This window comes from Crotalus tigris, unplaced genomic scaffold (assembly GCF_016545835.1).
Source record: "Crotalus tigris isolate CLP2741 ecotype Arizona unplaced genomic scaffold, ASM1654583v1 scf7180000024342.5246164, whole genome shotgun sequence".
NCBI classification, from domain to species: Eukaryota; Metazoa; Chordata; class Lepidosauria; order Squamata; family Viperidae; genus Crotalus; species Crotalus tigris.
The window spans coordinates 4,062,420-4,089,742 of NW_024100512.1; the positions used below are offsets into that span (position 1 = coordinate 4,062,420).

A 27,323-nucleotide genomic window follows, 5' to 3' on the forward strand; every position below is an offset into this window, starting at 1 on the left:
GTTGCAAACATAGTGTTCTGAATGAAACAGATCTGTTTTGGGACTGGACCGTATTTAGGTCCCACATATTATTTCAGCTCAGAGTTTTAACTTCTGGAATGACCAGTAAATTCCCAATATCTTGGAATGGCCAGATGTCCAGGGGAGAAATTGGCCTTTTTCCAGAATAATAACTTATGCAGTTATCTAACCACCAGTATGCAAATATGTATGTCTCCAACTTATATCCAAGGTTTATGAGATACTGGATGGAGACACATAACCAAAGAATTCAATCAAGCTTTTCTCAAACATCCAGTCAATGAAGTTCAAACTAGAATAAAAGGCCATATTTGTTTCCAGAATAGTACACAGTATGTAGATAGACCCACCAAGAAAATAACAGATTGCTACTTAATGTAACGTATACTCATTGCTAAATGCATCAAGAATGCACTGTCATGTTAGATAATGATCACTTTTTTTTGCAGATAGCCATCTAAACTAAAATAGTAATTGATCAGAAACAACAGACCAAGTCACAGTGATATAACAAGGAACAACAAATCCAAGCATCAATTCTATATCTTTATATATGCTGTCAGGTAAGTGATCTACAATCCCGTACATCATGATCTGCAGTCCGTTTCCGGCACACAGGATATGTGTCATCCATCCACCCCTGCAGAGCTCATATAGGGAAATAAGTTGTCGACTTATGACAATAAATTCTTGACTTATGACAACTGTGTCCAAAATTTCTGTCGATAAGTAAGACAGCTGTTAAGTGAGGTTTGCCCCATTTTATGACCTTTCTTGTTACAGTTGTTAAGTGAATCATTGCAGTTCATAGTGAATCTGGCTTTGTTTGTCAGAAAGTCACAAAGGAAATCACACGGGCCTGGGACACTGCAACTGTCATAAATACAAGCCAGTTGCCAAGCATCCGAATTTTAATCACATGATCATGGTGATGCTGCAATAGTCGTAAGCATGAAAAAAGGTCATAAGTCACTTTTTTCGATGCCATTGCAACTTGGAACAGCCATTAAACAAATAGCTGTAAATCTTTCTATCTGTATCTTTTCAATAGAAAAATATTATTTATATGCAAGTCAGCAAGTAACAAAAATATATCTTTGTAGTAAAGAGACTCAGAAGAAGACAAGTGGCAGACAAGGCAATTCATTACAAAAATGAAGTGTTTAAATACTTCATTGATTGTAATGGCCAATATTTATTTATTGATAGATGCTTCCTTATATATTTCACATGTAATGTGGGCTTGGCATGTCCTAGTGATGGCTAGATGACCATTTTTACATTTTTTTTCAAAGCATTTCTCTGGTATTGTTAATGCCGTACAACTAATAAAATATTGTAATAAAATTCTTTTCTTCAGAGAGGTAAAAGCAGCAGTGAAGCTAGGAGCAGTTGAAAGTTTTTTTTTTATAAGGGGAGATGAAAACCAGTATAACAAGAATTAAACAGATTCCAGGGACCGTCCAGAAGTTAAACATTCTGCCAAGATTGTAGCTGGATTGATGAAGGCTAAGCACCATTTTTCGCTACAGTATCATTCACACACTCCTCTAAATCAGCCTTTCTAATTTTTCTTATCCTAAAGGCATCCTTGAAATAATATTCAGGTCCCAGGGAATCCCTTTAATCAAAATTATATCTACAGCTCACAATACACAATACACTTATCCAAATAGGCTTAAAGGTAATTTCACACATTTCTACTGTACACAATGCTAACAAGGAATGTAGTATGCAAGAATAGGATGAGGGGTGACATGATAGCAGTGTTCCAATATCTCAGGGGCTGCCACAAAGAAGAGGGAGTCAAGCTATTCTCCAAAGCACAAGAAGCAATGGATGAAAACTAACCAAGGATAGAAGCAACCTAGAACTAAGGAGAAATTTCCTGACAGTTAGAACAATTAACCAGTGGAACAACCTGCCTCCAGAAGCTGTGAATGCTCCAACACTGGAAGTTTTTAAGAAAAGACTGGACAACCATTTCTCTGAACTGGTATAGGGTTTTCTGCCTGAGCAGGGTGTTGGACTAGATGACTATTATTATTATTATTATTAATAATAATAATAATAATAAATAAAGTATTAGCATTGCACTGTGTGCAAAGTTTAAAAGCCTATCTGAGAAAGTTATGATATAAAGATTTAGTTATACCCTAAATCATGATATGCTGTTACATTTGTGCACCTTAACATGATAATTGTGGTTAAAAGGACCTATTTAATATGAAAATGATTGATTACAGGTAGTCCTCAACTTATAATCATCCATTTAGTGACTACTTCAAGTTATAATGCCACTGAAAAAAGTAATTTATGATCTGTTCTTTCACTTTCAACTATTGCAGGAAGGTCCCATGTTCAAAATTCAAATGATTGGCAACTGGCATGTACTTATGTTGGTTGTACTATCCCGGCACCAGGTTATCACCATTTCCAACCTTCCCAGTTAGCTTCTGACAAGAAAAGTTAATGATTCATTGTACAATTGCACCAAAAAAAAGTTGTAAAATGGGTCACAAATCACTTAACAATTGCCTTGCTTAGCAACAGTTCAGTGCTTAAGCTGAGGACAACCTCTACATAGAATTTTCCCTTAACAACTGGTCATTAGTGACTGTTCAAAGTTACAACGTTCCCCTAAAAAGATACAACCTGATTTCAAAGTTTCAATGACAGTACACACAAAGGCGTGCACACACACACACACACACACACACACACATACACATGTCGCTCTCACACAATTTCATTTTGGGAGCTTGGCAGCTGGATCACATTTACAACCATGGTTTTTGACTTTTTTTTGCTGGTTTCCAGCATTTACTTTAAAAAAAAACAAAAAAACAGACAAATTGGGGAAAATGGATTTATGTAACAACCACCACGTTTACTTTAAAAAGCACCATAGAAAAGGTTGTAAAAATTGGTTGTGGCCACATAGTGACCCACTGAATAACTTCCATGACTAATGATTGTAATTCTTGACTCAATTACAGTCCGAAGTTGAACAGAGGTCACAGTACAAAAGAATCTGCTAATTTATATTTTTAGAATAAGTAGGTGGCATTTGAGTGCAATGATTTGCAACATCCAGGAAACGTGAAACAATTTGTTGCAGTTTAGACATGGGTAAGTTTAGTAATTATGTGAAATATTTAAGCCTGGAATGTCCTTAAGTTGATTGTTAATGCCCCTTGAACAAAGGAAAGAAATGTCAAGTAACTACATTAAAAGTTAGCCAGCACTCAAGCTAGAATGACTTTTTTGCAGCCTTTGGATGAGAGTAGGAAGTCACCAATTCACTCACTCACTCACTCACTCACTCACTCATTCATTTCCAGAAGTCAAGGATCCCAAATAGGGAAAAGGTGATGTGATGATGGTGTTGGAGAAAATGATGGAGACTTTCGGCTTGACTAAAAATACATAGTAATTAATTGTACGTTAAGTTTACTAGAGAGTTAATGTCAACACTGCTAACATCGGATGTTTTTGCATTGACAAAAGATGGAAATGTAGCCATCTTTTACCTTTTGCTTTTAGAATTAGATAATGCTGGGGGGGGGGATGTGAACGAGAGTCCAGCTAGACATAACATCACCAAGCCTAGCATGAGAAACAAGGTTATTGTAACCAGAGCTGATAAGGACTTGGCCGGGCTGGAGAACTGGAGAGGAAGCCAGCTTCAAACTAATTGGAGAATGTGATTTATGACAGTTAATTGGAGGAGGGAAATGTGCTTTGATACTATGTGCTCAGGGGAGGGAAATTCAGTTTTTGGCTTGTTTATACACTGCTGATGTTATGCTACTCAAAATAAAGATTCTTTAAGGTAAACAATGCCTCTAAGTTCTTTTGAAGAGTTTCATCTGTCGGAACCATGACAGTTAACAGGTCTTACTAGAAAATCCTATACTACTATTTGCATTTTGTCACTACATTTTGACAAACTTGGGTATCTTTGGAAACCATAAAACCAGTAGTTAGTGGCTGTATGTGTCCTCAGCCTGTTTTTCACCTATCTTTTTATTTCTAGGAACTAGTGATAGTTGATCTGTCAACTTCTAATGACTGTTCATAATAAAGCAGGATCAAGTGCAGTTAATCTTGGTTAGAGGTCTCCTTCAAGATCTGTTTGATGATATATTCAGAATCCCCAGAGAGCAGAAGAACTGGAAACCACAAGGAAATCAGCAATCTTGGTGACTAAAAAGCCAAAGGTAATGTTAAAGAAAGTAAGCAAGGAATGAGAGAGAGAGAATATCTCATTACTCAAACTGGGTAACATCCTCAGTGCTTGCAGTGCTAATAATGAAATGCCTGCAAGAAAACAACCAAGCTCAAAGAACACCAAGGACCCCTCATTTCAACCCAGTGCTACAAACATTCTCCTTTATTGATACAGGGAGACAAATCTTAAGATACAGAAGGATCTGGACAGACTTGAACACTGGGCACTAACTAACAAAATGAAATTAAATGGTGAAAAAAGCAAGGTTCTACATTTAGGCAAGAAAAACCAAATGCACAAGTACAGCATAGGTGGCACCATGCTCAATAGTAGTAACTGTGAGAGGGACCTCGGAGTCCTAGTAGACAATCACTAAATATGAGCCAGCAGTGTGCTGCAGCTGCCAAAAAGGCCAACACAGTGCTAGGCTGCATTAACAGAGGGATAGAATCAAGATCACGTGAAGTATTAATACCACTCTTCAATGTCTTGGTAAGGCCACACTTGGAATACTGCATCCAGTTTTGGTCACCATGATGTAAAAAAGATGTTGAGACTCTAGAAAGAGTACAGAGAAGAGCAACAAAGATGATTAGGGGACTGGAGGCTAAAACATATAAGGAACGGTTGCTAGAATTGGGTATGTCTAGTTTAACGAAGAGAAGGACAAGGGGGGACATGATAGCAGTATTCCAATATCTCAGGGGCTGCCATAAAGAAGAGGGAATTAAGCTATTTTCCAAAGCACCTGAAGGCAGGACAAGAAGCAACGGGTGGAAACTAATCAAGGAGAGAAGCAACCTAGAACTAAGGAGAAACTTCCTGACAGTGAGAACAATCAATCAGTGGAACAGCCTGCCTCCAGAAGCAGTAAATGCTCCAACACTGGAAGTTTTTAAGAAGAGACTGGACAGCCATTTGTCCAAAATGGTGTAGGGTTTCCTGCCCGAGCAGGGGGTTGGACTAGATAACCTCCAAGGTCCCTTCCAACTTTACTACTATTATTATATTATTATTAGAAAATTGCCTCTTTTTAGTCACACCAATATTCTCATTTGTTGGATTTTCTCATTAATACCTGAAATATTTCCTTGTTCTGACTAATATATTGTAGTTTGACATTTCCTAAGAGAGCTGCACAATACCTCAGTTGAGGAAATTGTTTACCATGGCATATGTTCAATGAGGTTGGGCTTACCGTAGGATTTAATTTATAGCGTAGTCATAAAAAGTGACCCACCTTTTACTTGTTACGTTCTGGTTCTCTGAGTAGCATGCCCCATTCAGTAATAATCTCCAGGAAGTAAAGATGGTTGTGAAACACCTGCCTGACAACATCCTGGCAGAACAACTGAACTAAGCCTCCTGAACAGGAAGAAGAACAGAAGACCCAGCAGAATGCTGGATAATTATTGGTAGATCTGGTGTCACAGTCCCAGTGAGTTTCACTCAGCTTTATTTGGAACATATTCAGGTGCATCAGCAAGCAACTTCTTTGCTGAACAGTAATTTATTTGCAGAATAAAAGTTTTGCCATATCTGAACGGTGAACTGAAGGAGATTTGAGAAATGCTACAGTTGTCAGCTTTTCAGCCAGTCGGTGTTACTCTGCTTACAGCTTGAAACCGCCACAGGTGAGAACATATATCTGTTTTGTACGTATTCACTTGTTGTCTTCTGTAAGTTGCTGTTAGAATGCAAAGTCAGGTGTTGCTAAATAGATTTGACACCTGAGTAGGGCAAGTAGAAATGCCCTGATTGGGGATCTTTAATTGTTGCAAATTGGTAATGCCTGGCAGTCAAGAAATACAAAGATGTTTCCAAAAAATTAAAACATGGAGAGAGAAAAACAACAAAATTAAGAGAATGCACAGTTTTAGTACACAGAATACTAAACAAAAAACTAAAAAGTGGCTGTTTGCATTGCCCCAAAACCTCTTGTGATAAGAATTACTCAAATCTGTTTTTAACTGAACTGTATGCATACATTCATGAGTACATGTCCCTCCCCAAGGAACAGGGCCAGATCAATTCTTTACCATTCATTTTTAAAAGAATAAATATTTTCCTAACTCAAGTCACTGATTTAAGGTTCCTGGAAAGCTGATACCCATCAATCTTCATCTTTGTTTCTTCATAATTGTATTCCTTGGTTGAATTTAGACAGAGCAGGATCTGCTCCCTGTGGCTTTAATTCCATATTCAGCCCTTAGGCTGATATCACAGGAACTTCAGCATAATGTCAAATCTCCAGGCTATAAATCATTTCCAAACATTTGGCATATGACTCTAACTCTTCACTGCAGCATATCTTAGAGAGAAATGGAGTTCAGAAAGAGATGAAAGGAGGCGTCAGGCACAGAACAGGGAAGTGTACGCATATCTCCATCCAAATTTGACTCCAGATTGTTGTATAATATGCTTCAATCGGAATAGAGCTGGAAGGGACCTTGGAGGTCTTCCAGTCCAACCCCCTGCTCAAGCAGGAAACCATATACAATTTCAGACAAGTGGCTGTCCAGTCTCTTCTTAAAAACCTCCAATGACGAAATACCCAAAACTTCTGAAGGCAAGCTGCTTTACTAGTTAATTGTCCTCACTGTTAAGAAGTTTCTCCTTAATTCCAGGTTGCTTCTCTCCTTGATTAGTTTTCATCCATTTTTTCTTGTCCTGTGCTTTGGTGCTTTGGAAAGTAAGTTGACCTCATCTTCTTTGTGGCAGCACCTCAAATACTGGAATACTGCTATCATGTCACCCCTGGTCATTCTTTTCTTTACATTAGCCATATCCAGGTCCTGCAACCATTTTCATATGTTTTAGTCTCCAGGCCTTTAATCATCTTAGTTGCTCTTCTGTGCACTTTTTCCAGAGTCTCAACATCTTTTTTGTAATGTGGTAAGGAAAATTGGTGCAATATTCCAGGTGTGGTCTTACTAAGCTTCATCCCTGCTCATTCTGTAATCCAGATGGATCCAGTGAATTCTGGAATTCTACTTTGATCTGCAAGCTGATCATATTATATTGTCAGGTTTGCCCAAAAATTGCGATGACATATTGGGGGGGTCTCTGCTGAATCCAGTTATAGATACTGTTATTTTCACTACAACTTTAGACAAAGTCATGGCCGAATAACCATTCCCGTATGGCATCCTGCCAATGTGTTTCAATTATAAATCCCAATATTTTTCCTAGTTGGGAATTTTAGATATAGTGCTGTCATTGCATCTGGATGTCCTATGCCTTAATTATTTCACACAATACCAAGATTTCCTGTTATGTTGGTATTAAAACACCCATATTTCATCATTCGAGCTGTGGTCAAGAATTAACACTTATTTACTTTGACTAGGATTGGTATCAGTTATCACACTGGGAATGGAATGGTCTTCACTATCCTGCCATTCTTGTGGTGGTCCAGCAGCTTTTTTAAAGCCTGTCCTCTGAAATGAAAGCCAGTTATAATATTCTGGACATGGTCTGGCCCTAAAACCAGCCTGTTTTGTCTGGGGCACCACAGACTACAGAAGATTCCCTTTTGTGAAATGTTCTGATTACCCTTGCAATAGCCACATCTGAAGGTCCAGGGGAGAATCGGAACATTCCTGAGTTCTCTGAAACTTTCATGTCCTAGTAGGGTGATTTTTTGCTGTTCTCCCCACTTAGTCCACCAGGTTTTCCTCACATTTAGCAGTAAAATATCATTTTATCAGATTTATTTATCAGATTTTAGCCCAGTTTGCCTTTCAGCATTGTGGTGAAGTGAGGTCATGTTTTTCCATCTTGCCATTAATGATGTCTGTCTGGGTGAAATGTCTGCAATTTAGCTTTGCATTTGTATTAATGTAAAATTCGGCGGGTTTAGCCTTGAACAGCAGAGTTATTATTATTCATTATTCTTTCTTGTATTTTTAATTACCTAATGATCAAAGTTCTCTGGGCAGATTGTAAAGTGACTTAAAGCATTAAGAATTTCTAAAAATGTTTCTAAAAAAAAAACATCAAAGCAGTTCAATGCAATTAAAGGAGTGCAGTGCAATTAAATAATGATAGAAAACATGGTATCCACTGTCACAATGCAGAGTAGGAGCTTAAAATCTAATTCTCTATAAAGCTATAGAGATGCCTGGGAGGAGAGAAAATTGTTTTCCCAATGGCTCCCTCAAATTAAAATTAAAATGCACGCCACACATGCCTTTCTCTGAAAAGAGTATTCCAAAAATGGACCATAACTACTCTCTCACAGCTAGAAACCTTACTTCAATTGACAGGGGCACTAAGAATAGGGCACCTAGTAACTTCCTTGGTAAGTAGATAAGCACTTAGCAATAGCACTTAGATTTACATACCGCTTCATAGTACTTTACAGCACTCTCTGAGCAGTTTTTTAATGTGTGCCAATGTGCCACAGCAAAAAATGACAATAAAGGTTATATTATCTCTTATCTCTTAGCAACTTAACTTAACTTATCTGGTTGTACCTTAGTTTATCTCATCTCATCTTATCTTACTTTACCTTATTTTGTTTTATCTTACCTTATCTCTAATCTTATCTCTTATCTCATCTCTTATCTCTTATCTTATCTCATCTCATCTCACTTTACCTCACCTCACCTTACCTTACCTTACCTTATCTTGCCTTATCTTATCATCTTAGCTCATCTTATCTTACCTTACCTTATCTTACCTTAATGCAAGTTTCAGGACTTTAAAAATAGACAGGGAGAAATAAGCCAGAAAAGGATTATTACAGCTTTGATTTTAGGAAGTTACAAAAGTACAAGAGGTCTAAACAAATTTGAAATAAGATTTTGGAATTAATTATAAAACACCTTCCCATGGGGAAATACTTTTGTTTTGAATTCTCTTTTAAAAAGAAGGACTAGGGAGGACATAGTAGCAATATTCAAGTATTCAAGTATTTGAGAGGTTGCCACAAAGAGGAGGCAGTCAACCTATTTTCCAAAGCACCAGAGGGCAGGACAAAAAACAATGGATGGAAACTAATCAAGGAGAGAAGCAAACTGGAATTAAGGAGAAACTTCCTAAGAGTGAGGACAATTAATCAGTGGAACACCTTGCCACCAGAAGTTGTGCGTGCTTCATCACTGGAGGTTTTTAAGAAGAGATTGGACAGTTAGTTGTCTGAAATAGTATTTGAAGATCACAGGTTGAGAACTGCTATCTTATGTCATTTTTATGCCTTTTTATCATTTGCTGGAGAATGCAATAAGGAAGAATGGCTGCTTTCATACCTTACTTCTAAGATTCACACATTCGCATCTGACTAACCTATGGAATTCAGATGCTGGACTAAATCAGTCTTTGCCTGATTTAACTGTGATCTCTTTGGACTGTAAGACCCCAGAAACCATGAAAAGACATATTAGACTTTTAGTTTGATAGAAGTCATATTAACATTGGAAACATGTCTAGAGCTTCACTCTAGAGCAGTGGTGGCAAACCTATGGCACGTGTGCCAGAGGTGACACTCAGAGCACTTTCTGTGGGCACATGCACCATGCCCCAGAGATAGCAACCATCCTTCTTCAATCAGCTGCCAACTAAATCACCAAGGTCCCACGTGGCCGGATGCATCCCAGCACGGCTGGTTTCCCTCCCCCCCTGTCCCATCCCTCCTGGCCTCGCATGCTCTCCTTTTCCCGGGTACGACCCATTGCATCGTCTCCTCAGCTGTCAGCCATCCGTCCAGCTCAGAGGCGGCTTCTCTGAACTGCTGGCGGTGTGCTGCGGAGCCCCAGAGTGCCGGTCGAGGGGCTGGCAGGCTGTGGCTGCTGACAGACACTATCAGCCCCCATGCACTGCCTGGCCTCTGTGTGTGGGGGCCGATGGTGTCAGGTAGCAGCCGCCCTGGCCCCTGCCTCGCCTTGCCCTATGACAATGGCACCCCCACCCTGCCTTGCCTTATCTCATCTCACCCCACAGGACAAGCCTCCTGCCCACTGCACCACCTGCCAGAAACCCCCTGGATCTCCCCCAACCCTGCCTGGCCCCCACAGTCATCCCTCCCCACAAGCAACATCAAGGTGACCACGCCTACCTTGGCCACACCCTCCCAGTCTGCCATGAACACCACAGCCACGCCCACCCAGTGGGCCACGCCCACCTGGCACTTGGTGATACATAAGTGGGTTTTGGGTTGCAGTTTGGGCACTCAGTCTCTAAAAGGTTCGCCACCACTGCTCTAGAGGATGTGATCAGTGATACATTGATGGCCCTAAATGACTCTTAGAGAGGAAAGTCTGGAAGTTGAAATCACTGTGTTAGGAGATATATTGAGTCTTAACACTCTGATTTCAGCTCCCAGAATCTCCTATCCAAGGAGATATTAAGAAGGGCCATCAATATGTCACTGATCACATTACAGGTTTTTGCAACATCACCATCCAAGATCAATGGTTTTCCAAATTTCAGGGCTTGAAAGGGTGGGGGGGAGGTTGAGGATTGCAAAAATGAGACTAAGGACTGTCATTGGCTCACCTTTGCTTTAAAGATATATGAGGTAAATAAACGTATATGAAATGTTCTAGTTACGTCCAGAAATAAAAAAAAATAACGGGCCAGTGCTTGAATGTCTAAACTGATGCGCCTACAAAGGTTTTAGAAAGATAGATGTTTAGTCATAATCCTATTGCTTGAGGAAGAAAATAATTTTGCCAAAGAGTATTAGAATTGTTTTGCTCCAACAGAGAAAAAAAAATGTCATGACTAAATTCTGTGTTCCAAAGAGACGTACTTAAGAGGTGAAATGGATTTTAAAATTAATTTGTGTTCAGCGCCTCTACTTTTAGAATGCCTGTCTCTACAGGACAGAGCTCTTCCTGGTTACTTCAGGTTAAGCAAAAGACATTACAAAATTGCAGACCCTAGACCAGACATGTCAAACTCAATTTCATTGAGGGCCGCATCAGCATTGCAGTTGCTGTCAGGGGGCCGGGTGGGTGTGGCCAGGGTGGGTGTGACCTACTGGGTGGGCATGGCCTACTGGGTGGGCATGGATGAAGTGGGTGTGGCCTACTGGGTGGGTGTGGCCAGCTCTACATCATTCGCATCAAGGGTGTCTGTGGGACAGATCTGAGGGTCTCTGGCAGAAGGGGGTGGAACCAGGGCAAGTGCCAAGGCATGGTCCACTGGAGGAGCCTCATTGTTCCTCTCAGGCCATGGGGGGGCTGGATGGTGGTGCAGGCTGCCCGGAGCCCTGGGCAGCAGAGATCAAATGCCCAGCCTGGCCCTCGAGCACCCGTGGCACCAAGGCCATCCCCACTTCCCCAACGGGGCGTCCAGCTGCACTTACCTCGTCCTCAAGGCTGCTGCTGTGCTTGCTCTCTTTAGGCAGGTTGTTCATGATGGGTACCAGGGCAAAGTCAGAGAGAGACTGAATGCATTTCAGCATAGATGGCCAGCACAAAATTGTACATTGGCTCCCGGCCAGCCGGCCTGGATGGCTTTGCGGGCCACATGAAACCACTTCGCGGGCCGCATCCAGCCCCCGGGCCTTGTGTTTGACATGTCTGCCCTAGACCATTGCTTTTAGGTGATATCTTTGGAGGAAACCATACTCCCACTAACTCTGACAGGGCAAGCTACTGTCAAATACCAGGGAAATCAGAGGATCTAGGCAATTCAAATGGGTATAAAGATTTATTGAAAAGCTCTCTACAAGAATCTGAACTACTAATAGTCCAAGCAATTGGTGGTAGATAAAAGTCACAGGAATTCAAGGTGGGCTGAACTTAGATCTCTTGTGGGCGCGAAGGGACTGATGGCTGATGACGCCTTTGATCCCCTCCCTTGGGCTCAGCCTAGTCATCTTCTACAGCTTGTTGTTGTTAGTTGCAAAGTCGTGTCCGACCCATCACGACCCCATGGGCAACATTCCTCCAGGCCTTCCTGTCCTCTACCATCTTCTGGAGTCCATTTAAGCTCACTCCTACTGCTTCAGTGATGCCATTCAGCCACCTCATTCTCTGTTGTCCGCTTCTTCTATTGCCCACAATCTTTCCCAACATTAGGCTCTTTTCCAGTGAGTCCTTCCTTCTCATTAGATGGCCAAAATATTTGACTCCTACATGTACTGTGTGTAAAAAGAGAGCAAACCCCATTCCTTCTAGCAGTGAAGATGTTACCTACTCAGGTCAATAAACATCTGCAAGAAGACAACGAAGTTGTGATGAGAAATTCCGTGAAATTTTGAAAGCTGGTATGAGTTGACCAAGGATGGATGTCCTGTTTCACTGCACAGTGATCTCTCTAGTGGGCTGCAGTTTTTCTGGCATTCAGAGCTTTAATTATATCTCAAGATTCTTCCATGGAGCTTTTTCAGACTGAAGAGGATGGGCAGCTTAAGATAATGCACAGTGATGGAAAAACGTGACTAGGAAACACTATTGCCTAATGCAGCCTTTTTACTCTTTAACACAAACCAAAGCACAGGCTTCTTCACAGCAACAAGAGTTTAGCTCTTTCTATTTTCCTTTTCTTCCCCTTCCACTCCCTCTTTCTATTCCCCAGAGAACTGGTTGTAACTCTTTTGCAGTACAAGGGCTGTAAGGTGGTTTACAGGATATCCTGCTTCATTTTGACGCCTTCAGATTCAAAGGTTAAAGAGATAAAATAATTGAATTAAGTGCGTAATCAAAGTACTGAATACAAAGGTAAACACAGCTGTGTTATCCACAAGTGGAAATCCATTCCTTGTCTAAACAAGGATGCTGAAATATAAGGAAGAAATTAAAAGGAACAGAATATAAGGAACAAATCAAGACTACAAATCATTGCCCTCCAGAACTATTATAATATGCTTTAAGGTGGAGACAGATACAATGAAGATTGAGATAAAGCTGCTTGGTAGATATTTCAATAAACTCATTTAATTTTGCATTTGAAAATGTGTATGCAACTCACAGCTCTGTGAATTTTGCAATGCCATTTATCATCCCTCCCGCCCTGAGAACATGCGTTAGGAAAATGCCTGCTCAAAAATACACATTATGATTAAAATAATTAATAAAAATGCATTAGAAAATGGCTTACATCATCCAGGTTACTTTCTTCTTATTTGCATATCCCTTTTTAGTTATTAAGACAATGTACTTTTGCATGCATAGTGCAATATTTTTTTGATGTTTCTTATATCCTGTCATTTTTAAATCCACTTTCAAATCAGTCTCAATAAATGAAATAAATAAGACAGGGTCCTCTTCCATAACACTTGTTAAATAGAGTCTATCTATATAGGCAGACACTTTTTAAATTAACGACTGGATCCATTGCTCAAAATATCCATCAGTGTGTCCAATATTAACGTATTTTGCTTTATTCTGTATTTGTAAGTTGAATTTAAGTGTTCTTCTTTAATAGTAAGAAGAACAATTAAATAATTTAATTTTTCTAGTTTTCATTAGTGTCCAACTCTCAAAGTCTCATCCTATCTTGTTTTTCTCAATTTCAATCAGAGTAGAGCTGGAAGGGACTTTGGAGGTGTTCTAGTCCAGTGAATCCCTGGGGGTTGTGATGTCATCACAGGGGGGGGTCCACAAAGGCTTGAAGAAATGTTATGATTTAAACCTTGAGCTAAGTTTTAAGGGTCCATGGCCATGGTCTGTGGCCACAAAAGGTATTTAAAGGGGGTCCCTTGTGAATAAAAAGTTGAGAACTAAAGGAAGTTGAGAACATAAGAAAAAGTGAACTGGAGAAGAAAAAATCTCAGTATCCCCTTTCTATATTTTGTTTTATTCATTAGTTTTAAAAACAATTAAAATAGAAGTGTTTTGCTAGGGGATTAAAAAAAAAATCAGGAAACTGCCAGGAGAGAACAATAAAAGTTATAAAGAACTAGAAACAATAAACAATGCCTGGCTGCTCTTAAGTATCATAGTAGGTTTTTTCTTTTAATCTGTATGAGGTCAGCATAAAATATTTTGCTGTCTGAGATGGCCCGTTGAATGCCAGGTCATCCACAATGTGTCTGTCAAGCTGCAAATTTACAATCAAAGCCCTTCTTATAGGCATTGCATACGCAATGTACTTTAAATGGGTCGGTGCTTAATTTACATGGATGTGGCTGCCATCTTGTATTTTTTTAACTGATGCCTCCCCGGATTCCAGTCATCACAAGTTTAGCAATATTCAAAACAACTTGTGTCATGGAGTGGTTAGTATGAAATCCTTGATCAGGCATGAAATTCACCAATGGTCCTTAAACCAATCTTCATTATAGCCCTATAGAAAGTTATACATACCATAGATTGAAGAAGGATGAGGTATCATGTATTAAATAAAAATAATTTCTATTGTTTATCGATCAGCAGTGAATGCTCATGTCATTCATGCTGAAGAATTATGAACATATTTGAACTGTTCACATATTAAAACAACTCTCTCAGCATCCTACAATATATTGCTTAATTCTACAGCAGTTAATATTCTTCCAAGTAAGTTCTTTGGTCTTTTTGCTTCAACAGATTGACTGGTGTCCTTTCTGATAAGCTTCTGTATATCTTTTACTGCACTGGAATAAAAATATGCGAGCAACAGGTAAGCAACAGAGTCACTTAGATGAGATGGGCAGGATCAAAATAAAATGAAATGAAATGAAATGAAACACAGGGACTCTAATATGGAAAGAAAAAAGATTCAAAAGTTCTGTTCTCAGTTCTTACAGCTGATCATTGCCATTCATCTTCCACTTTCTGGGGTATTTTAGCAGATATTTTAAGAGTTAGTCTATAACAGTGGTTCTCAACCTTTTTAATGCCGCGACCCCCAACTGGTCGTAAGTCGAGGACTACTCAACCGGTCGTAAGTCGAAGACTACTCAACTGGTGCAGCACCGTTTGCAGAATGGGACTTTTGGCGGGCTCAGCAGGGCAGAGACAGCCTGGACAATTCCTATTAGCTTTTGAAAGCCAATAGAATTAGACTCTATTCAAGAGAGTCTATTCTATTGGCTTTCAAAAGCCAATAGAATAAAAGGGAGTAGCACAGCTAAGGAAAAGGGGGGAAAATGGCGGACTGCGTTGTTTGGCGACCCCTGTGAAATGGTCATTCGACCCCAAATGGGTTCCCGACCCACAGGTTGAGAACCACTGGTCTATAAAGTCCCAGATGTCACCTCCTTAGACGAAGCAGATATTCCTGATTCTATCAGAAAAAGCTTTTGCCAGCATGGCAACTGAGAAAATCTAACATCATTATCAAAACACAAAGCAGAAATAGGGAGAAAAAAAATAACAATTTGCACATAGGCCTGCCTACAGTTACAATACAGGTTTTCCCCTTTGAAAGTAAATAAATGGAAGGGATTTTCATCAATCTAACATTGGACTGGTGTCTGGTCATGCAAAGTTTGGTTGTTATTTTTTGTTTTGTTTTGTTTTGTTTTAGTTTTAGTTTCATGCATCCCCATGGAGTCATACTTCCATCCCTGACTCCTATATTCTGTACTCAAGCAAGCCCCAGACTTTCTTCTGGCCCAACTAAAGATGTAATGTCTATTTCTCACTGATTGCACAAGAATAGATGTTCCCGTGGACAAAAGATTGCTTTGCTGCTGAAAGGAGGATAGTTCATGTCTCCACAATGGATAGATGTAAATCCTTCTTTAAATAAGCCACCAAAGGAACAATCTGTCCAGCAGCTCCCTGCTTTTTGAATATTCGTTTTAGTGGCTGCCCATTCATTTGAGGCACTGATTACACAGGGACAGTTTCTGGGTCCCCACCCAGAGTGTGGGAACTAATTAGTCCAACAACTTTGTAAAGATCTAGAATATTGTCCGACTTCAAAGTTCCTTCTCTTTCAGGATCAGATAAAAGATCTTGGAAAGGAAAAAGCAGGCAGAGGATTTGAGTTACGGTTGCAGGGTTGGCTTAATTTTCCTCCCATTACCCCTACCACCATATTAATTAGAAGCAGCTGTGTCAGCCTTGTGTAATGGTCTAGACAGGAAATATGACCAAATTCGACTTTATTGTAAGGCTACATTAACAGAATCCCGCAACTCTGAAAGTGGATTATCCCCCTTAACAGCCCAAGGTGTTAGAGACAGTCTGTGCCACTTGCTACAGCAATATTCCTGCTGCGGGCTAAGCTGCCTCACCTCTGACTGGCTGTAACTCTTCCCCATCTCCCAAGATCATTTCCCCAAAACATTACAGGTTGAGAATGAATTATTGGCCCAAAGGAACTGTACTTTGTGCTCTCTAGCAGTCCTTATTCTAGCCCATGGTGATATATTGGCCACTATTCTCTCTGTCTCAGCCGGTGGTCCACCTGTCTGGATGGGCTGATTTGAATTTTAAATCCCCTGGGTGGCAAATGAATAGAAAATGGCATTTTGTGCCCTTCTTCCCAACGGACATCTGATTATTTGTTTGACTTCTAAACTGTAACACCCATGGCATTCCTTATGGCATGCAAGAGTAATTAAAACAGAAACATAAAATATGCACCTCCCAAAGTTGATATCACCTAGCATTTGTCAAGAAGCTGGAATAATCAAGTACGTGGATTGTCTCCTTGAGTAAATGACTTGGAAAATTCTAACTTGGGTTGGTACAAAATGTATTCTGTAGAAAGATTCCAAGGCTCATCAACTGAAATAAAGCTTTGCTACAGCGTAAAACAATTTTAACTGTCTTTGCTTCTCTTTTAATGGGTTTGCTTCAGCTTGTTCAAGCATGCTGTGTTAAATAGGGATCCAGTGAATGAACGGAAGGGTTCCATTCTTGGGGACCTTAATATTTTCCCTAGATTAAGATGTTATGTGTATTTCTACTTTCAGAAATCTGTAGCTGCTTCTCCTTCTCCTCCTTACTATCTCTGTCTTTGCACAAGCTGGTTATGATAGTCCTTCCAAAAACAGGTAGCTCATCATTGTTAATTTTTCAGGGTTTTGTGAAGAAAGTTATCCAGTGCTATTTGAAAATATAAAGGACTGAATTTAGCACTTGGGTTTAGCCCTGACTGAATTTAGCACTTGGGTTTAGCCCTGACCTAGTTTTGCCTTATCTACTTTCTCCATTCTGATCTCCTTTATTCAGAGGACCATTCATTCTCCATCGTCTCATCCTTGTTTATTGGTTGATTAATGAATAGCTGCATAATGACTTGGTGGTTGGTTTTACACCTCATGCCAAGCCATAAGCCATGGTTTATAATTCCCAAAATTCAAACAAATCACAGTATGACCTGGTAGAATGCATAAATCTTGGCAGAGGTTGAACAAGTCATAAGCCATGGATCATTTTAACCATGGACTGTTGAATAGATTGCATAGAAGTGAGATGACACATAAAAGGAGATGCAGTCTTCTGCCGGAGATTTTGGATTCTTGCTGCCATTGAGAATAGACAATATTAGAAGAGTTTCTGCTATTTATTAGCTGAAAAAGATCAATTCATCCATGGCATGCCAGTTCTAGACAGTCGTGCTTTATTTGACTAACCTTAGAGGTGCAGAGAAAGGATTAATTTTTATGAGTTTATTCAGTAACACACCCAGCTTTGTCCTCCTTCTGGCCTAGGTGTGCTGAGGATTGTGGTGGTGCTGTTTACCTTAGTTTCAACCTGGCTTTTTGCCAGCACCTATTTGAAGAACACAAGCATGAACTCAATCAATATGAAGACATGGCTGAGTAAGTTATAATAAATTATAGTTCTTTCCTCTCCACTCCATCTTTTTCCTTCTTCTTTTGCCCAATAGGCTCTTCCAGATGAAACACCAGGAAAAAGGAAAAGAGTTTCTCTTGCTGTTTTCCATCCTTTTAATCTCAACTGTAGTCCTGGGAAGTATGGTTTCTCTGCTTGACATATTTACTTTGCCTCCATGCTGGCTACAAAGCAGAATGAAATTCAATCATTTCCCTTTCTGCTCTTCCCAGAATTGTATCAGTCCCCCACTATCATGCATAATGAGCTACTTGGAGATAAAGAAGGTGGTAGGATACATTTTTCTAAAGCGGGGGTCTTCAATCTTGGCAACTTTAAGACTTGTGGACTTCAATTCCCAAAATTCCTCAATCAACCATGCTGGCTGGGGAATTCTGGTAGTTGAAGTTCACAAATCTTAAAGTTGCCAAGGTTGGAGAGACTTCTTCTGAAGGACTGGTGGCTTCTAAAAGGGAGCCTGCTTCCTTCTCTCTGCTATGAAACAAGAGAAGTGTGTCTTAACTTAGAGAAGTAAACTATAATCCCTTTCTGTGAAGTCCTTGGTGCTCTCTGAGCTTGGTTATTTATTTATTTATTTATGAGACTTATATACCGCTTTAAGTGCAAGCACTCTCTAAGCAGTGTACACCAGTAAGCAATGTATACATATATATATATATATATATATATATATATATATATATATATATATATATATATATATATATTACATTGCCCCCAACACTCTGGGTCCTCATTTTACCTACCTCGGAAGGATGGAAGGCTGAGTCAACCTTGAGCCGGTGAGATTTGAACCGCTGACCTGCTGAACACAGTCAGCTAAAGTGGCCTGCAGTACTGCACTCTAACTAATCTAAATGACATTACAGCATCTAATTACACAACTAGATGCTGTAACATCATCAGTGCCTAAAGGGAGAGAGGTTTGCTGTACTATCTAGGTGGGTAATGAAACATCTGCAATAAAACAACCAAGCTCAGAGAGCACCAAGGACCTCACACTTCAATCCTGAGCTATAAATATTTTCTTCTAATGATGATCCTCTCTCTGCAACAATCAGGAGAAGTCTCTGTTCCATAGCTAAGTATAGCCCAAAATAGTTTCCCAAAATGTTTCCTCAACAGGCCCAACTTCTTTTTTCTCCACCAATTCTTTTTTAGCAAATGGGAGGGGGAAAAAAGAGTTGCATCTGATTTACTGCAGAAAATTATTTATTTGATTCTATCAACAGGAACATTTTCTGGATAACCTCTAAAGACTATTATGAGATATATCTACTTTATTTGATACTTAAACAAAGCATTAATTACTCTTTGAGAGTCAGGTGTAAAGTTATTCTCTGTGTTGATAAATATACAGTGAGGGGTGTATATTTATCAACCTTCCCTGTTTAATCTGTTCATTAACACCATGATTGAATCAGTGAACAACTCTGACAATCATGCCCTCAAATTAGCAGGCTACTAATTAATGTACTCAGATGGTGGAATCCTTATTTCTTCTTCCCCTAGAACTCAATAAGGCCATGAAAGGGCATAGGTCAATCAATCAATAATCAATCAGAATAGAGCTGGAAGGAACCTTGGAGGTCTTCTAGTCCAACCCCTGCTCAAGTAGGAGACCCTATACAATTTCAGACAAATGGCTGTCCAGTCTCTTCTTAAAAACCTCCAGTGATGGAGCACCCACAACTTCTGACAACAAGCTGTTCCACTGGTTAATTGTCCTCAGTGTTAGGAAGTTTCTCCTTAATTCCAGGTTGCTTTTCTCCTTGATTAGTTTCCATCCATTTTTCTTGTCTTGCCTTCTGATGCTTTGGAAAATAAATTGATTCCTTTTTCTTTCTGGCAGCCCCTCAAATACTGGAATACTGCTAGTAGTAATACTGAGGATGGTGGGAAATAAGGAGGATCCTGATAGTTCCTTTTTCTGATTTAATTTAATTAGATGAAATGAGCTGCAACTCACAAAAATGTGTGGCGTTTGTCAAAATGTGTCAGAAAAGGGCTATTGGACTTATATCTTTTTTGTTGTTGTTGTTGTTACCATAATGCAAAGCAGGTCTTCTCCTACAACTTCCCCAGGCTCATGTTCTTATAGGAAAAGATCAAATCCTCTTTCCATATTTAAGACATGACTGGGATTAAACATTCCCCATTCCTCTAAGAAAAATTAGAAAGGGTTGTCTTTTCTTCCCACTGTAAACAGAAATAGACTTGCAGAAGAAGACTGATTATAGTAATAGCTTTCATATGAGCAGAGAAAGATGGATAGAGGGTGGTTGGAAAGAAGGGTCAACATGTGAACAGCGTTTCCTTCGCTGAAATTTATCCCTGAAATTATTTGACTTGATTGGGGATATGTGGGAACCCTTGGACCAGATGCTGTTTCTGGCTTCTGCTACAGTGTAGTACCGGGATAATGTTTCTTGTTCCTTCCTCTTTTCCTGCTTTATATGGTTTTGTACCGATTAAACTGCTTTGATATTTTCTTTTTATAGGAACCAGTAGAGAAAATGTTTAACAAATAAATCATCTGAATTTCTGCATCAATTTGCAAATATTTGCTTATATCAGCCAGTGAGAGTCTTTGAATTGTGGCTAGGTAGAAATATGAGTTAATAAATAAATGTTCTGTTATGCTCATATCATCTCAGGGTTAAAAGTTATGAAAGATATATATTCTTTTTTACATGCAAATTCAATAATCCATTTCCTGGTTTCTATCCACTTATACCCTTGCAAGTCAAGGAGAAACATCTAAAGGAGATTCGACTTGTGAATATTGGTAGAATTTTCACCAAATTGAGAAGCTTCCTTTAATAACTTTCTCTAGTACGTTTTGTTTCCACTTAAGATGCAGCAAGTACAAATAGAAGACCCTTTGGGTATTTTTTACTCAACCTAGGAAGATAAAGCACAGAGAGGATTTTGAGAGCTTATGCCTACACCTATACTTTCTTCCCTGTTTTCAGACATCAGAGTAGAAGACTGAAGTCTCACACAATCCTATTGTTGGTCTCCAAAGTCAAGCTGGGTTTTGTAGTAGATGAGGCTTGGGTAACTTTTGCAGTTTTACAGTGGAAATGAAGGTCTTCTGGAGACCAATTAATCCCATTGCTTCTCTTCAGTTCTCCCTAACTTTAAAGTGGTGATAAATTGTATCATTGACATTCTGCTGTTTGCTGCTGAATTTCATCAACACAATCTGAAATACCCAACCCCAGACTAGTCAAACTTCAGTGTAATAGTATCTCTTTCATATGTTTTATTATATACATAAAAAGAGAAGGAAATAAAAAAGGGAAACACTGCAAAAAAAAAATCTTCATCTTTCAAGTACAGTAAAAATGTTCACATATGCATTCATGCCATGTTATGCAATTAAATTATTAGAGCTTATCATTTCAATTATGGGAAATAAGTGGGAAATTAAAGAGATAAATTATTTAAATTTGTAAATAATCCTTTAGGAGTCCTAGTGATAACATCTTATTTAAATATAGAGAAAAAAGTGAATTCTTCAAGCCACTAGACATTGAGAGAAAATTGTTATTCTTCCTACCTTATTGTATCTATTTTGATGAATCATGGAAGCATGCAATATCTATTTCCATTATCTCTTACTTTTAACAAAAAAAATCTGGGATTTTGTGAGGCAAAGCTTTTCTTTGCTTACAAAGCATGAGAGTTACCTCAGAAATTTTTTTTCTGGGGACAGGGAACTTTTACTATCTATACTATAATCCATAGCATAGTTTTAAGTGGTCAACTTTTAAATGAATGAGGCCAAAAAGTTTTGGTCCCTCTTATTCCGGAGAGTCTCAGATCCATTCATAAAACAATCAGTAAGAGAGCTGATTCTAATCTGATTCAAAATATTCTATTTTGTCTTTTCTGATGGCTTCTGCAGGGTCCTACACTGAATCAAGTAAAAGTGAGTACATTTCTTTCAGTATTATTTCTTTCTCTTTTTTACTCTTGTTTTATCTTTATATCAGAACACTAGTTCTGCAGCTCTCAGTTTTCTGTGGTTATGGTTTTACAGGACAAAACCCTTGAGAAGAAACATTGGTCATCCCCAGAATATTCAACATCTACTTTCCTTCTCCTTGTTCCAGCCAACATTCTTCTTCATGCACATCTTTGTCTCCATTCTTGTAAAGATGAGAAGACAAAGCTGCTGTGATATTTTCCCCCTCAATTAAGAGCCGGGACAAAATGGCTTCTTTCTCTTTCCTTTCCTTACAAATGTTGTTGTTGTTGTTAATTGCGAAGTCGTGTCCGACCCGTCGCGACCCCATGGACAATGTTCCTCCAGGTCTTTCTGTCCTCTACCATCTTCTGGAGTCCATTTAAATTCAGAAAGGAAAGGAGCCCATATACTTGGTCCCTTAGACAAAGGCCCAAGAAATCCTTCTTAGTGTACCTGGTCCTTTTTCATCTAACCCAAACTACCAAATTCTACCCCCAACAATGGTATTTTTAGGACCAGTTCAGACTCAGACATGATCACTAACACTAATAGAGTTTCACCTATTGATGTCTGAGACCTAATTCCTTTCTTTTGCTCATCAGGTGCAGGGCTGACTCCACATTTGGAGGAGTCATTGTCATCCTTTCTACATCAATGATGCCTGGTAGGGCTGTGGTGGAGGCAGTGCTCTAGTCAGTATTGTCCAACTGGACCTATCAAATGGAATAGACAGTAGACCTCAGTAGTGGCCCTAAGACAGCCAGAGTCTGGCCTTGCCCCTGTCAGCTGGTATCTCAATACATTTAAGGTTGTTGATATGGTTTCCAGCAGAAAGTTACTAACAAGTCTTTGCCCTGACCATTCAGAAAGAAGAGAGACATCACTGTGTGGAAACAAACAAGAAAGGTCTATCACAATGCAAAATGGAGGTGCAACAGAAAGCCTAAGATGGCCAATATCATTCTTGGTCCCATGCACCCATAAAATGATTGGAAATATTTGGGGGAAATATACAGGTAGTCCTTGACATATGATCACAACTGGAACCAGAATTTCCATTGCTAAGCAAGGCAATTAAGTGAGTTAGGCACAATTGTATGACCTGTTTTGCCATGGTTTTTAAGTGGACCACTGCAGCTGGTAAGTGAATTGTGTGGTTGTTAAGAGAATCTGACTCCCTCCCCCCCCCCATTGACTTTGCTTGTTAGAAACCAGCTGGGAAGGTTATGAATGGTGATCATATGACACACACACACACCAAACCAGGAAACTGCAACCATTGTAAATACAAGCACTCAAGTTTTTATCACACAGCCTGTGGGAATTCTGCGATAATCATAAGTGGGAGGATTGATTGTAAAGTACTTTTTTTCAGTGCCATGATAGCTTTGAATGGTTGTTAAATGGTTGTAAATTGGGAACTATCTGTACAGAGTTTGTGTCGATGACATGGTACATGGGTCCCAATTAACAGAGAAATGGAGATCTCTCAAATAGTATAACTTACAGGATACATATACATATATATATTAATCCCTTCTGAATTTTCTTGCCAGAAATGCCATTAATACAAAATAAGTGCAATAACAGAAGAAGTTGTCCTGAACATACTTTTTCATTCAAAATCATCAGTGGTGCAGCAAATGTGGTTGGCCCTTCTATATGCTTTGATGGCAATGTGTAAGTTCAGTCAATTTGTATGTTCATTTGATAGATTGTGGCTTTGCATTTACTAGTCATGCTGGTTGAACTTCAACTCTCAATCTCTGTCTTCTTTTGCATTTTTAGATTAATGAGCAATGTGAAAAATAATGTTGGTCGAGGTTTGAACATTGCACTTATTAACGGTGAGTTTTTCCAAAAACTCAATCATATTCTGTGTGACTTGTTCTGTTCCCTTGATTGTTTCTTCTGAAATCACTGAGGCTCCCAACTGCTGTTTTGAAGCAAATGTTTTTACTATTCAGTGTATTGTTTCCCACTGAATATGGGAGTCTGGTCTAGATAGAAATAATACAGTTGCCAGAACATATAAAAGGCATGGATGCAGATCAGGAGATATAGAAAAGCTGCATTCTTATCTAGCCATCTCCAGAAGAAATCTGCTTTAATGGTTTTGGTGAAGTGCATATATTCTGTGTGACTTGTTCTGTTCCCTTGATTGTTTCTTCTGAAATCACTGAGGCTCCCAACTGGAGTGCTGTTTTGAAGCAAATGTTTTTACTATTCAGTGTATTGTTTCCCACTGAATATGGGAGTCTGGTCTAGATAGAAATAATACAGTTGTCAGAACATATAAAAGGCATGGATGCAGATCAGGAGATATAGAAAAGCTGCATTCTTCTAGCCATCTCCAGAAGAAATCTGCTTTAATGATTTTGGTGAAGTGCATATTTGTATGCAGAGCATACTTTTCATGTTTCTTTACTTAAATCCCAGGAGTGGTCACATAGCCATGAAAAAGCATAAACTATACAGGAGAATCTCTTCATAGAAGAGGTTACAGACAGATGACTGGTGTTATTGTGCAGTTTCCCTAGGATTATTTGTTTTCTTGTTTGTTTGTTTGTTTGCTAGATTTATATGATGGACTATCTTGTCAGATACAACTCTGAGTGGCTATCAGCAATAATAAAAACACAAGAATAAAAGAAGTCAACAAACAAACATGAAAAAACTGGTGCCCAGTTAACAGCATCTATCTAACTATAAAGTTCGCTGGGTTCCAATTTTGCTTCTCCAATGCCTCTGGGAGTGGGGAGCCAATTCTTAATGACTTTCTGGAAAGCTAAGCAGGTGGAGCTCTGCCAGATCTCAAGAGGAACAATGTTTCACAGGGCAGGGGCTGCTACTGATAATGCATTGCTGTTTGCTGTTATCAGAAATAGATGGTGATGATAGATGATAGATAGATAGATAGATAGATAGATAGATAGATAGATAGATAGATAGATAGATAGATAGACAGAGATGATAGACAGATATAGATAGATAGATGAGAGAGAGGTTAGAGAAAGAGGGAGAGAAGTGATAGATTTTTCTCTCAGAAACATTTCTGCTTGTTGAAAAATTGCAATGAAAATGAAATTGTGTTGCAAAAAAATGCAAATTGAGGTAGCTTGGGTTTAATTAAATATATTTTCCTCCTATTCCCAGGTGAAGGGAGATGAGGATTACTAACCACAGGAAAGAAATGGATTAGTTCAACAACTAGGGAAATCTTTCTGTACAGTATTGAAATGATCTGAGTTTATATTCTAGAACTGATTGATTTGCTTGCCATTTATCATATGAAGATTTCTCCCTTTGTCTGCTACTGGACATGGCTAGTCAGACACATGGTGCTATTTTCAAATCAATACTGATTCATTGCAACCAGCGAAAATGCCTTAGCTACTCTATAACTTTGGGGAAAGTAGTACTACCATTATCATCCTGTGTTTCCATATGAGTGAGACAAGCATTCTGATTGGATATTCCCTCCTAAGAAGTATTTCAGTATTTCTCACTCAGGGTTTATTCCCATTCCCATCACTGAACTGGGTGAACAATGTGTTTGTAGGAAGGAAGAGATAACAGCACTTTATATTCCCCATCACCCCATTGCTAAGGGTCAGAATTCTCCTTTCCCATTTATGTTACCATAAGCATGCCTTTCCAAGTTAGCTGATATATTTCACTTCATCACAATGCTTCTGCCAGGTTTCAAATAAGCAATCTTCTATTTATAGGACAAGTGTTACAGTCACTGTGCTGTTACTGATAAGATTTAGAAGATATTAGAAATCCTGGTAATCATTGTTTTAGATGGGGTTTATTCCTGCCCCTGTGAAATAGTTAATGAACTGCAAGAATTAGCTCTGAGAAAGTGAAATGCAGACAAGAGCAGTTGAGGCACATAAGAAGGAAAAGAATGCTTAAAAATGCCTAGAGGTCACATTTACAATGGGAGGTGGGTAAGTGAAGAACAAAGTCGCCCATTCCAATAGAAGAGACTATATGCAGACCAGGGTTGAACTAGGGAGTCCTTGGTGCTCTCTCTGAGCTTGGTTGCTCACTTGCAGACATTCCATGACCCAACTAGTTATCATCATCAGTGCCCAACTGATGATGTTGATCTGCATGGAAGATGTTATCTAGATAGGCAAAGAAACACCCAAGTTCAGACAGCGCCAAAGATTCCAACATGATCCATTTCTACCCTTCAAAAATGGTCTGCTCTGGTGTTGGGCTCACTAAACAATGCAGATAAGCTCCCAAAACGTTTGCAGGCTGTAACTGGTGAAGACAAAGTGAAGCAAAGATAGATCTAGTTTACAACTGCTTGCAAATCAAATAAGTAGTTTTATGGCAAGGGTCAAAATAAGCTAGCATTTTCTGAACAGATGCAAAATCGGAACCCTTTCTTCCCCAGAGAAAACAGGCAATGCTCAGGAATCATAAAACAATATAAAAAATATAAATATTTTTATGATAATTAAGCTAACCTTGAGAAAATAGTGCAGACATCTGGCAAGCCCAATGAACTTTAGCCCTGTTAAAGACTTCATAAACCTTTTCTGTAGCTTAATCATAAATTCTATTTATAAAGGAAGAGGCTCCCCACAACGAGGGAACAGTTGTTGAAGATAACACAATGTGCAGAGATGGTAAAATTGATTTGTTTGATTAGGGAAAAGACAACAATATATCTGCAAGTGACCAGAAAACCCTCCCCCTCCTTTGTTTTGATGAAAATGGAAAATAAAACAAACTTGGTTTTAATGATTAGAAAGGATAGAGAGTGGACAGAAGGGACCCACAATATAACTAGAGTGAGAGGATTAAATATTCAAACTTTCCGTAAAAAAGATTCTTCAATAAAAGTTAATACCAAAAAAAAAAAAAAAGGAAGAGCAGGCAGACCAAGAGGTGCTACCTATAGATACAGGTAGTGAAAGAAAAATTTCTGGGCTGTCTCCTACAGTGAGAGGGCAGATCAGAAAGGAAAGTCTAATCAGATATCACTTGTCTTTGTACTTAAAAAAAGGAACCTGTAGTTATTCAAAATCAATACATGGGAAGAAAGTCCGTATCATTCTGAGTCAATAAAGACTGGAATAGCCTAGTAAATAAAAATAAATGAGCAGAATTTGAATGGGTGAGATACAATGCAGCAGGGTAAAGAAAGAACAATTGCCCTAATTACTCCAAAAGGAGTAGTAAAAAGTATATCTCTAGATATAAATGATGTGCCTGATGTACACATAGGTAGTGGAATTGTACACACTGTAGTACTATCACCAGTGTTATCACCATCTTGCCTATATATCAGGAAACATATCTGAGCTAGCAACAAAGGTGGCTATGCTGTGTGCAGTTTTGATCATGATCTAATCACAAATAGGTCACCTGCTTTATTCAT

General features: G+C 39.0%; 1 protein-coding gene and 1 long non-coding RNA gene across 3 annotated transcripts in view; one reads left to right on the plus strand and one right to left on the minus strand.

Annotated features, from left to right (window-relative positions):
• Positions 1–5,588, minus strand: part of LOC120300540 — a 124,714-nt gene extending 119,126 nt beyond the window's left edge. Inside the window, exon 1 of the long non-coding RNA XR_005554681.1 lies at positions 5,496–5,588. This is a non-coding gene — a long non-coding RNA (uncharacterized LOC120300540). The remainder of the gene's footprint in view (positions 1–5,495) is intronic.
• FAM3D (FAM3 metabolism regulating signaling molecule D) overlaps positions 5,554–27,323 on the plus strand; it is a 29,361-nt gene continuing 7,591 nt past the window's right edge. Inside the window, exons 1-7 of one of the 2 annotated variants that reach the window (XM_039326719.1) lie at positions 5,554–5,693; positions 5,776–5,889; positions 14,737–14,809; positions 17,799–17,909; positions 21,857–21,880; positions 23,476–23,599; positions 23,708–23,766. In XM_039326719.1, the coding sequence (XP_039182653.1) occupies positions 14,797–14,809; positions 17,799–17,909; positions 21,857–21,880; positions 23,476–23,599; positions 23,708–23,766 (331 nt within the window). In that variant the 5' untranslated portion in view covers positions 5,554–5,693; positions 5,776–5,889; positions 14,737–14,796. Of the gene's footprint in view, positions 5,890–14,736; positions 14,810–17,798; positions 17,910–21,856; positions 21,881–23,475; positions 23,600–23,707; positions 23,767–27,323 lie in introns of both variants that reach the window. The other variant, XM_039326720.1, reaches the window with a different exon arrangement.